Here is a 12,145-nt window from a genome sequence, read left to right on the forward strand (position 1 = left end):
CAGGGGGAGTGGAAAAAGGTACGACCTCTGTGGGCAACAGTTTTCATTTCCTCAAAAACTTAAAATTAGCATACGGTCCAGCAATTCCATTCCTACATATATAACTAAAAGAATTAGAACAGGCGCTCTAATGGATGCTTGTCAACGAATGTCTGTAGCTGCACTTCTCGTAATAGCAAAAAGTGGCCACAACCCAGATATCCACCAATGGGTCGATGAGTAAACTATGGCTTATCCATACAATGCAGTATCCCTCCGCTCTAAAAAGCAATGAAGTATTGATACATTTTGTGATGTGGATGAATTTCAAAAAACACTATGAAATACCCGGAAAAGGTAAATCTACAGAGACAGAACAGATTGGTGGTTGCCAAGGGGTAAGGGGAGGGAGGCAATCGAGAATTAATGTTTAATGGGTTTTCTTTTGGGGGAATGAAAATATTTTGGAATCAGAGGAAGTGGTCATACAATGTTATGAATGTACCCAATGCCACTGAATTGTTCACCTTGAAATGGTTCGTTTTATGTTACATAAATTTTGCTTCAATTAAAAAAAATGTTTGGGTGCCTGGGTGGCTCAGTTGTGGGGCATCTGCCTTCAGCTCAGGTCATGATCCCAAGGTCCTGGGATGGAGACCCGCATCAGGCTCCCTGCTCAAAGGAAAGCCTGCTTCTCTCTCTCCCTCTACCCCTGCCTGTGTTCCCTCTCTTGCTGTCTCTCTGTCATAAAGTAAATAAAAATCTTAAAAATAAATAAATAAATAAATAAAAATAAATGTTAACACGTATGAACAAAAAATTGAGTGACTGTCCAATGGGTGGGTTTTCGGAAGCTGTCAACATTTGCCAGAACCTTGACAGGCATAGGATGCATCTTCCATGGCCAAATGATTTGTCCCAGCTCTGCCATTTGTGACTTCAGTCTGGCAGTAGACTTCCTCACCCTCGGGGACCTCTCACAATGACCCAGGTTCTCCAGGCTCCATCTTGCTGAGCACTGTGGAGACTGACAGAGGTTGAATAGGCTTCCCTAACCAGAAGGTCAAACTTAGACCTGAGACTTTGTAACTGGATTTTATTTATTTATTTCTTTTTAGGATTTTTAATATGTTTATCTGACAAAGAGATAGAGACAGAATGCACACGTAGGCAGAGTGGCAGGCAGTGGGAGAGAGAGAAACAGGATTTCTGCTGAGCAAGGAGCCCGATGCGGGGCTCCATCCCAGGACCCTGGGATCATGACCTGAGCTGAAGGCAGCCGCTTAACCAACTGAGCCACCCAGGAGCCCTCTAACTGCACTTTAATTTTATTAGCATACAAAGATAAAATACTCAGTTACAACCCCAGCTCTGAGCCATTGAAAGATCTTGGTTATTGAGGAGAAATCCTATGTGTTTAAAACTAAGTCAGTCTACCTAGAAATGTCAGCTTATCATTTTAAACAAATAAAAGTAAGAGTAAATGGTAATAATCCACCCTTTGTTCTAATTTTAAAATGTGAATAATTAACTTTCCAGGAAAAAAAGCAGCAGAATTTTAAGAGCAGTTCAATTCAATAAATGTCCAATTCAGAGAGAGAGAGCAGTGCTGTTGGTACAGACTGTTTCCCATGATTTATGGTGGTGGCAATTCCCATGAAATCAGTCATGACTTTGGTGAAACTAGTGGAGCATTAACGCCCTTAAGTTCTGCTTTTAGACAATTAACTGCTGGGTAATACAGATTTTTATAGGGGCTATGGCTTATGTAAAGGCATAAAATGTGCACATTTTTGCTACATCAAATTGTGTTATCAACCATGCTGTTACTATAGATTTTCATTTTCTCAAAGTCAGTTTCTCACAGGTAGAACTGCTAACACTTAGTGGTTATTTCTGGTTTCTATCTAGAATTAAATACTTACCGTGCTGCCCAACTCTTTGGTTCATCAGTAGTCTCGTAAGACTAAAAGTCGGTGGGCCACGCAGTCGGACCCGCACGTTGTAGCAGAAAGGCATTACCTTCCCGGACCTCTCCAGGGGAACTGAGTTATCCCAGGAGCCCAAGAAATCTCTTTTCTGAAATTGTCACTTCACTGTAAGGAGGCTTCCAGATATGAGTGAGCTGAAAATGCCCCAGTGTAAAAGGCCTAGTTGCTTTCTTACAAAATGAAAGAAAGAAAGGGGAACATGAGAGGAGGAAGAAGGAAGAGAGGGAGAGGGAAGAAAAGAAGAGGAAGAAGAAATAATAAAGAAATGAGAGTAATCTTGTTTCTCTGCCCAAAAACAGGTAACACTGGAAACAGAACCTGGTTAACCACGAACAACGGCCTCTGGTCAGCCTTTGAGCAGCACAGGATAATGACTTCCAGAACCCTGCATGGGTTCAAAACTCAGCCTCACCATTTAGAAGCGCTGTGACCTGGAATAAGTTAAGTAGCCTCTCAGAGCCTTTGTTTCTTCACCCACCACTTCGAATGTAGCAGGTCTCAGTGAGAGAACCGACTAAGGGTGGGCTGGAGGCACATGATGTCTCCTGTGGTCCAGAGCACGCTTGATCCAGAACATTCGCTACTGATGTGGATGCTGCAATGCCAGGGGAGTCAGAACAGAGCCGGTGCCGTCGCATTTTTTTTTTTTATTAAAAAACAAATTAAATAAAATAGTGATCGATTTACAGAAAATGGAACCGGAGTCCACAGTTCATGGTGGGGAAGGCTCAGAAGATGGAGATGACATTGCGGTTACCACCATTTCTTTTTCTTCATATCTGGGAGGCAGTTCAGAGAAGAGATGTGGAGTGATTGAGATCTCAGAGGACACAGCAGTCCCAGAAATGGTGTATATAGATTCACGATCTCTCTCGGGGGCCGTGTCTTGGCCCTCAGGAGTTGAAGTCCTTCTAAAAAGGAGGGAGAACAGAAAGGGAAGAGAGGGGACAGTAACACATCATAAATATGAGGTTCTTTTCAAATGTTGGATTACATGTGTTTAGGAGTATTTAGAAATTACTAAGGAGTAATTTCTTCCCTATTCTGTTTCTTACAGATATGCCTTGATTCCCTTCCTTCTTTAGAGCCAACTGTCACATTAAGAGAGTCTCACCCCATTGCTGTTTCCGTTGTCAACGAGAAGACATGACGAGGTAAGAACGTGTCATTGCTGTCCAGAAAGCATACACGCATGCAGAGTTACTATTCTCTACCTTTCTGTCTTTGGAGACAGCTCACATAAGGGAAACAAACTTACACAAAGAGAAAATTAAATCATAATCCAAAAACGTGAAGGGAGGCAAGAAAGCATACTGGTTCCCGGCGTGCGCTCTAGCAAAGGGCAGACCTGCCTCTGAATTGCCACTCTGCTGCTTTCCAGCTGTGTGATCCTGAGTTATCTCACCTCACTGAGCCTTGGTCTCCTCATCTGTAAAACGATGAGTGCCTTCTCAGCTACCCAGGAGAATTACACGAGAGAATGTGAGCAAAGCCAGGCTGTGGCACTCAGAAATCACAGTAGCAGCACATAAGAGTTTGTTTTAAGTTAACAGACATTTATTTAGGGCTCAGGCAAGCTCATCATTGGAGAAAAGAATCAAAAATTCACTAACAGAATTACACAAATGTCCAGGACCTTATCTCCCCTTCCTCCAGGCAGGGCAATTCCTAAATCCATCTCTGGATCTCTGGCCCACCACCCCGTCAACTTCAGATTGAGAGCAGAAGCCCAGCTTGGTCGGGTCGGGGTCACCCAAGTACCTCCATGAGATACTGAAACCCTCTGCACCTGCTGGAGGTCCCCTAGGACGGCCAGGTCTCCCCTGATCTAAAGTGGCAAAGCCTAACAGAGCAGGGGCCCTCCCAAGTCCTGCTCCGGTGCTCAGTCTGGCTAATAATGGGTTAAACATTTGGTGGATCATCCCTGCCAGTGGGCCTAGTGAAGAGGCCTGGAGGAGGCTTCCTATCTAACCACTTTTGTAATTTTTAATGTACGTGCCACCCAGCGTTTCTGAAAGGTCCTCTTAACGTTAAGGCAATAGTTCTGACATCATGTCGGCAAAAAAGATACTCATGCTCACGTTTATTCCCGTACCACAGCCTTAAAGCTAATTTGGCCTGAGGTCAGGAACAGGCCTGAGAAAGTTAAACACGCCTACCCTTGACGTTCAAATGCAAAGCCTTACCCATAGTTAAAAATACTGTAATACGAAGGTGGATTTTCGCTGGGAAGCAAACCATTAGCCCCAGGACTCGGAGTTACTGTAGAAGCTGAAGACTCGGGAAAGTAAGGTGGTGGCGGGGGTGGGAATATTATCACGGCGTCACCTAAGGAAACACAATATTTCATCGAAGACAGATGAGTAATAAATGCAAGCCCATTAGCAGGAGTAAAATAAATTAATGACGTATCTTGCCCATGAATACAAAAGGTCAAACCACCTATGCTAACTCCAGAATTTAAAAGTGGGCCTATCAAATTCACAGAGAGGGAGCATGGAGGTTGCCAGGGGCTGGGGCGAGGCAGGAGGGGGGATTCGAGTGAGTGTTTAATGGGGGCAGTTTCTCTTTGATGATGAAAAACTCCTAGAACTTGAGAGCAGTGATGGTTGCAGAACACGGCAAATGTACTTAATGTCACTCTCTGCTTAAAAATGCTTAAAATGTTAAGTTTTATGTTACGTATATCATACCACAGTTTTTTCAAACAGTGCGCCAATATTTTCCTACAGTCTGAGCTCAAGCACTTGCTTTCTTGGGAAGCGTTTTCTTTCTTGGGATGCCTCCTGCTGCACAGCTTCTCTCCTTCGCAACTTGAAATTCTGAATCGCCGACCATTAGCAGTTCGATAAAGTGCCTGTTCCTTACATGGAGTTTCAGCCTCTGAGCAAAGGACAGGTGAGGGGACAGCAGATGTCTCTGTTACCGTGGTACCTGTGGTATATGCTCTTCTAGAGGCTTTTCTCTCCCAACATTTCACTCAAGCTTTACAAAAGGAAGTCACACTCCAAAATAAGCTTTTTTTTTTTTTTTTTCCCCTTTTCCTTTTTGCATTTCTGTTGCTGCTGTTCTCTCCAGAACACAGCCCACATTTTGGGGAGGAGAAAGAGACACCAGATACAAGCTCTCATTTGGACTCCAATTCCAATACCAAACACACCACATGAGCTTCCTAGAACATTCTAGACTTGTGGCAGCACCCCACTCCATAGCAGTTTGAGGGTAGCCTCTGAGGAACTGGCAGCGCCAAAGGACAAGGCAGGGAGAATGAAGGAGAGGACTTTAAGTCACAGCAGTGAGGCAGGCCATGTGTCCTGGCAGCGGGCATGAGCGGGTGTGTGACCCTCGGCTAGGTAAGCAGCCATCTGTCAATGACCAACTCAGTGTGGCCCTGAGTGAGTGATTTAACCCCCACAGGCCTCAACTGTCACACTAGGGACTTGCAGGCCAGACGTAACTGTACCTGCCTCAGAGGTACAGGCAGGAGGACGTCAAGCCTGGTGGTTACAACAGTGCTGGTAAGGGACCCATGAAGGTGCTTTCTGCATAAGCCACAGCCAGCCAGGGGCTTGGATTTGCATGTGCACATGTGGGAGGAAACCCTCCAGCTGGCAGCCCCTCTCCTGGCTGCCTCAGTGGCTCCCATGAAGATGTGTTAACCCTTTCTCTCCTGCAAGCGCATGGCAGTGAAGGTTTAAGACAGACATTGCTCACCTAAACTTGATAACGTCTACTGGTTATCTTGGGCTTCTTGTTTAATTTTTTTCACAGGTCTGGGTAGGTTAGAGGAAGTAAGGTTGACTGTTTACTTTAATTACAGTGTAGAACAAAGGAGCTGGGAATAAGCCTCCAGAGCAGGCCAGTCACCTGTCCAATGCAAACAAGGAAGTGCTCAGGGTTACCACCTGTCTGGGAGGCTTGTCCAAGCCTCTGCCCATCAGTTCCCAAGCCTTGCGACCTGTTCTCCCTAAAAGCAGTCCCATCCCCCCTCAGTTGCCCATTCACTATATCCTGAAGGACTCGATGTCCTCTGAGTTGACAGCAGACATCTCTCAAGGGAGAGCTATCTCATATTCCTGCCTGGGTGTCCAGGATCCTGTACCGGGTGGGCCCAGGGTGGTGACAGCACACGTCTGGGGAAGAGGGGCTTCCAATCTAGGAACAACTGAATTCTGGGACTTCACCAAGAACTGCCTCTCATGATCCCAATCCCTCGTAAGGCAGAACTGACCGTTGATAGACAATGTCTCAATTCTTATCAATTAGGCTAAAAGGCACGTTTCCTGAAAATTTCAACCCTATCCCATAATATCAAAGGAAAGAACAATAAGGAGTTAGGCTGCCATACTTTCACAGGTTCGATGGAACTTAAAGGGTTAAGCGGAAGAGATTTTAGGATGGAGGATAGAGTCCCAACGTCAGGATGAGCACCCTCCTCCCCAACCCGGGAGTCACTATGTCCCAACACCAACTGCCCTGCTTTCTGCTGCCACCTAATTCCAGCCATCAGGAGGGAGGCTGGGCCCCAGAGGTCCCCTGATAGGACACCCGAAGGACACACGTTGAAATGTTCCCAACTATGTGGAACACTATAAGCGTCAAAAAAGTATACTTACTTGTCCCCACTGTGTTCCGCAAAAGGACTGAACACACCTATAACACAGGGCAAGCCCTTTTGTCAGGTAACAGCTAACCCACAGCACTTGGGGAAGGATGAAACCAGCAGGAACAGAGTTACAGCCACCTGCCCAAGGCCCTCCCGGGGCTCTGTGGGGACTGGAGTCGATGCGTGCCCCTGCCTGGGTTTGAGGCCTGGCTCTGCCCTTGCTAGTCTGTGCTCTCCCTGTGCCTCAGTTTCTTCACCCTCACATGGAGATACTAAGAGAATCTCATTGGGTTGTCGCAGGTGTGAACAACTTGGACAGAGTAGGCCCTTGTAGGGCATTGCATGGGTATCTGGCCCTGGAATGAGCCCTGTATCTGTGCTAGCTCTTATTACTGTATAACTAGTATCGGTGTGGTCACCGCAAATATATAACCACACAAATAGTAGCATGGGAGTTTCAACTGCGGTTCCAGGATCGGTGTGTAAACCCCTCTGCCCTTGCTCACTGAGGGCGGGACTGGCAGTACAGGGACCTCCCCCAGAGAGTAGTGCTCCTTCTGGCAGACAACCCCAACCAGGAGAAACCTCTCATTCCCCGACTCTCTTCCCTCAGGTGTTTCTGCCCCATAATGCTCTATGTCTAGCCTTTTAGATGTCATGGCTATGGCTTCAGCTTTACCTTTTCAAAAGGAGCAGACTGGGGGGAAAAAAGTGATTTTCAAAAACAAGCACCAGTGGGGTTTCTCTGTGGTTGTGTGAAACTGAGGCCCCAGCTACTGATGTTAGGCTCTAGGGGGCCTGACCCCAGGAAATCGTCATCCATCTCTTCCACAGAACCCAGAGAACCCAAAAGTCATCTCTCGACATGTAATGGGGGAGAGAAGTGACAGGTGCGATCACATTTCATCGCTGTCTGGGTCACTATTTCCAAACTTTGCCTCCACCCTGAAGCCAAGGATAAAGTTACAGAAAGTGGAGAACGATGTGAGAAACGGTGTGGAAAGCCCCCTCAAAACACAGAAGATCGAGGGACTTGGGGCAAACAGAATCCTAGAATTGTTAGTGCTGGAAGGGATCTTAGCAATGCAGTGCTCATTTTATAGATACATAAACTGGAGCCTAGAAGGGGTTAAGGACTTACGACGGACAGCCAGCCAGTGACAGCCAGGAATGAGAATCTACGTGTTCAACACAGTGCCCTAGCTTTCAATGTCACTTGGCTGGTCTCTAACATGACAGAAGGCTCCCAGGCTGTGCTAGCAATTTCTCTCACCTTCCTCTTAATTTGCTCTGTGACCTCAGTCAAGATCATGATTATTATCCCAAAGCTTATGCTCAATCACAAGGAATTTCTGGGAGGAGATGATGTGCACAAGGATTCTTACAGGGCTTAGCAAGCAGCAGCTCCATGTGCATGTGTGTGTGCGTGTGTGCACACATGCGTATGTGCATGTGTGTGTAAGAGCGAAAAGGGAATCTAGGCCAGGCCCAAAGATAACCCTGAAGCCAAAGCCACTGCAGTGTGAGTGTGCCCAGGAATGACAACCACATACCTACAGTGACCTGGACAGGCTCCATGCTCTGCGTCTGTCTGTCTTCACTTTCAGAGGCATCCTGGCCCTCATTCAAGTTGTTTCTCTTAACATGGGCCACCACAAAGAAACACAGTCCCATGAGTACAATCAAGGGCCCCATGATCTGCAGGGACAGGAATCCACAGATCTGGGGCTCCGTGTCAGCCGTGTCTGTCTCGTTCAGCGGTTCCTGTGCCCAGTCTGAGCCACACCCGGGGACCCAGATGCCCAGTATGCTGACGAGCATGCCACTCGTCAAGAACAGAAACCCAAAGATGAGGCACTGGGCAAACTGGCGGCTCTCTCCACAGATGAAGGCCCGGTCGGGGTCCACCTGCCGGCCCCGCAGGTGCCCCTCCCGGAGCTGAAGTCGTGCCCTTGAGCGGGCCAGGATCACAGCCCCGAGCCCGACTGCGGCACAGGCAGGCCCAGCGACCTTCAGCACCAGGCTGCAGTCTGGGAAGATTTTGTACTCGCAGGCCTGGAACCCGAAGATGGAGAGCAGGACTCCCACACATAGCAGGATGGCACCAAAGACGAAAAGGAAGAAAATGAGCTTGCTGACACGCCTGTCTCGCCGGTCCCCATCTGAGTCAGCAGCAGCTACAGGAGACATGGCCGGAAGAAGCCCCTTTCCCCTGAACCAGGCAGGATGGATTTCCTTCCCTCCAATGGTTTCAACAGCTCTGAAAATACAAGCGAACATCAAATTAAAGTGGGCACAGGTGTCCCGGACCCGCCCTGACCATTTCAGAAATCACTCTAGGATGAAATCATAGGGAATAGAACTTGGTGCAAGTGATACACTGTGGAACAATGAGCTGGTTTATGAGTCAGAAGCACTGGCATTCAGAAACTCCTGAATGTGTAATTTTATGAAGATAGTAGAGAAGAGGAAATGCAATTACCATGCACCTAAGAGTATCTTTTAAAAAACAAAACCCATACAAGAGAAGTAACTGGGTGTGGCTTTTCCTGTTATGAGTCTTACAAACTTACTTCCCCGGCAAAACAACACAAAGCAAAACAAACCCCAAAACAGTGGTGGGTAAAGGAAGAACTACAGGAATTATTTCTGATTTACAGACATCCCACTTTTCATCACAGCTGCTCTGAGCATTTCCGAGTCCATACATTTTCGTTCAGTAACTAACTTTCCATTTCCTATTTTAGACTGCGGCAACCTTCCATTCTCCTGCTTTCTTCTAAGGCTAGGACACCTGCAGGAGGCGCAATTCAGCCGTTTCCACTCAAGGGGAAGGCAGTTCAGGAACACAGTGACTTTGGGGGATTTCAAGTTAACTCTGTAAAAATGTGATTCTTCAGTTCTCACATGGGCACTGGAACTCCCGGGTCCAGCTGACTGGGCTGGGGTAACCCAGGGGAGTCTGGAACAGGTTAGGCAAAGCCTTCCTCCCAGGTGTGCAGGCGGTCTGTCACGCACCCTCCTCCAAGGTGCCTTTCACTTTCACAAGAAGGTTTAGGCTTAGTTAAAAATAAGCAGCTGATAAAATCACCAGTTACAAAGCACACAACAGCAACAAATCTTGACTTTGAACGGAGAGTGTAAGTGAGATCAAGTGGGAAAGCACCTCCCCCAAGATCACCCAAGCCCTGAGCTGATATCATCGAGTATTAAGTGGACCTAAATCAGTTGTTAATAACTGTCTACTGTATGCAAATTGACTTTATTATCTTAGTTATCTTGTCTTACTCTCACTAGTGGGGTATTTTACCAGGACACTTCAAGTTGGGGCAGTAGAAAAGACAACCCAAGTGTGAAGACCATTTTTAGTGGCTCAAAGAAAGAAAACTTAAAATGTTTTGTCCATATGTATCTGTGATCACATGAAGGAGCTCAGAATTGAGGCTGTAACCAAGGCCGTCCTGACAAACCCAAGTCACATCCAAGGAGGGTCAGTTTAAGTAAAGAAAACCAATAGCTGGTCTTGTACTAGGAAGTACTTTTCCAGGAAAAAGTGCGATCTAATCAGAAGGAAGTTGGAAAAAGAAGGAAATGTAGGAGGGAAATAAGCTTCCATTTTAAACCTGGACAAATTATATTCATGAAGATGGAATATTCTGAGACAAAGAAAATATTGCAGTGTAAAAAACAGAGATCTGAATCATGTCATCTCTTTTGCTGGTTCCAGAGATAAGGGTGATTCTCTGTTACAAAGTCTTGTCAGGAATTCACTGAATTCCTGGTACCTTCCACTCTTAAGTGAGTCACAAGGCTTTAGATGTCTTAAGGCGAATTCCCCAAATACTAGTAGAGTAAAAAGAAGCCAGAAACGGGATCTGTATCCATGGACAAGTGGACTAAACACCTGCCGTATGTACTAATCCCTCATCCATAATAGCAGGTGGGTAGTCAAGTCTGTCTGTCTCCTACATACATTCACGAACGGACACAAAAACATCTACACTAACAGAAAATTAAACCTTTTCCAAATACCACCCTACATTTAATTTCCCCGAAGCCAAATCTGCCTCTCCACCACTGTTTGCCAAAGGACATTTCCCAATCGCCAGCATCTCACCACGCCTCAGGTTCTGCCGCGTTTGGAGATCAAGGTAAAGCCAACCCAAAGTCTTTTATGGGAAATCCTTTCGTGGGTGTCAGGGAGCCCAAGGGCAACAACAGCCCCTGGCGGCCGGGCTTGCGGCTCCCACCCCCGCAGACTCAGCTCCGGATCCTCAGCACCGGCGCTGCTCGCAACACCAAGCCTTGGCCGCAAAAGCGCCGCGCCCGAGCCCGCACGGGAGTGCGGAGAAGTGCGGGGACCGGAGCGCTCACCTGAGGCTTCGTCCCGCGGGCTCGGTGCGTGCGCCAGCTCGCGTCCCGGAAGCCCGGCGCCGGCCTCGGGGTCGGCGCTCGGCCGGACAGCGCGGGCTGTGGGCACCCGGCGGGGCGCGGCCTCTGTGTGGCGGCCCGCACCGCACGCTCCCACCTGCGCGTCCGGGCGCGGAGGGCGGGCCGCCACTGTATTTACAGAAGGAGGCGGTGCCAGAGAGGGCGCGGCGGCGGGGGCACCGCGGGGCAGGGCAGACAGGCGGGAGCTGGCTGCCACCGGGCGCTGACTTGCGGGGTCAGGGGCGCGGCCGTGGGCAACGAGGGGCGGCCTCGGAGCCCAAGGCCGGCAGATACGACCGCTTCGCCCGTGACCGTGTACGCTAGGAATCCGGGGGAAATGGGCGCCCCCGCCACTTCCCTGGTCCGCAGCCGTGCGGGGTAGGGGGTGGCCGGCTGAGGTTCTGCTCTGGGCCGCCCGAACTGCGCGCCGCGCGGCCCGAGATCCAGGCAGCAGGAAAGGAACCGGCTCCTTTGGGTGCTCAGGGCCCAGAGCTGGGGCGGGGGAAGCGCCTGGCCCCCTTTCCGATGTGGCGGTGGCCCAGGCAGGATGGGGCCTCACGTTCCTGAGGCCGCGCTCTGGTCTGGGACCTGTCTACCTAGCTGCAGGCGGCCCTCCTGCCGCTCCGGAGACCCTGACTGCGGTCACTGGGGTGAGTCCCTCGCTGCCAGCTCCCCATCCGCGACGGCGTTAAGGAGACACCGGGTCACTGAAACGTGTGCTCTATTTAGAATGTGAGACAAGGTCCTCCATACCTGAGCCATTCAGGCGTGAGGTCCTCGCTCCAAGACTGAAGCAGGCCCTTGGCAGGTCAGCTCTGTCCTTTCTGCACTCACACGTCTGCTCTTTGCCATAGAACCCCTCTTCCTGCTCTTAATTGTTAATGGTCGGCAGCAATTAAAATGGTAACTTTCCCTGAACTGAACCAGGAGTTTCAGGATGGGTTTGCCAATCCGGGTACTATTTGTAACCTGCCTTGGGACACGTGACACGGAACCCAACTATGCCAGTTTCCACCCCAGAGGTGAAGGCACTGTGGAAGGTGAGTCAAGGGCTCAGCCCAAGTATAGTTGTGTGGTGAAGCCTTGGGGACTTACCCATCCCCGCCACTTCTCCCGGCTTCCCCACCCCGTCAGCTTT

At 48.8% G+C, this 12,145-nt stretch overlaps 1 protein-coding gene across 8 annotated transcripts; it reads right to left on the minus strand.

The window, feature by feature from the left end:
- Positions 1 to 2,597: 2,597 nt before the first annotated feature.
- Positions 2,598 to 11,917, minus strand: TMEM171 (transmembrane protein 171). 8 transcript variants are annotated; one of them, XR_004283960.1, is made up of 5 exons: positions 10,951 to 11,123; positions 8,130 to 8,836; positions 4,157 to 4,298; positions 3,085 to 3,223; positions 2,789 to 2,881 (listed from the first exon to the last, which is right to left on the minus strand). XR_004283960.1 is itself a non-coding variant. In XM_032335994.1 (5 exons), exons 2-4 carry the CDS (start codon positions 8,764 to 8,766, stop codon positions 5,701 to 5,703), a joined length of 717 nt encoding a protein of 238 aa, XP_032191885.1. In that variant the 5' UTR covers positions 8,767 to 8,836; positions 10,951 to 11,125; the 3' UTR covers positions 4,768 to 4,853; positions 5,685 to 5,700. The 8 variants fall into 8 exon arrangements, 6 of the variants coding, with proteins under 6 accessions (XP_032191881.1, XP_032191880.1, XP_032191882.1 ...); XM_032335994.1 differs by lacking the exons at positions 2,789 to 2,881; positions 3,085 to 3,223; positions 4,157 to 4,298 and adding exons at positions 4,768 to 4,853; positions 5,685 to 5,743; positions 6,587 to 6,623 and having other exon boundaries at positions 10,951 to 11,125; XR_004283961.1 differs by lacking the exons at positions 2,789 to 2,881; positions 3,085 to 3,223; positions 4,157 to 4,298 and adding exons at positions 4,835 to 4,853; positions 5,685 to 5,837; positions 6,587 to 6,623 and having other exon boundaries at positions 10,951 to 11,125.
- Between the last annotated feature and the right edge of the window lie 228 nt (positions 11,918 to 12,145).

This window comes from Mustela erminea, chromosome 3 (genome assembly GCF_009829155.1).
Source record: "Mustela erminea isolate mMusErm1 chromosome 3, mMusErm1.Pri, whole genome shotgun sequence".
NCBI classification, from domain to species: Eukaryota; Metazoa; Chordata; class Mammalia; order Carnivora; family Mustelidae; genus Mustela; species Mustela erminea.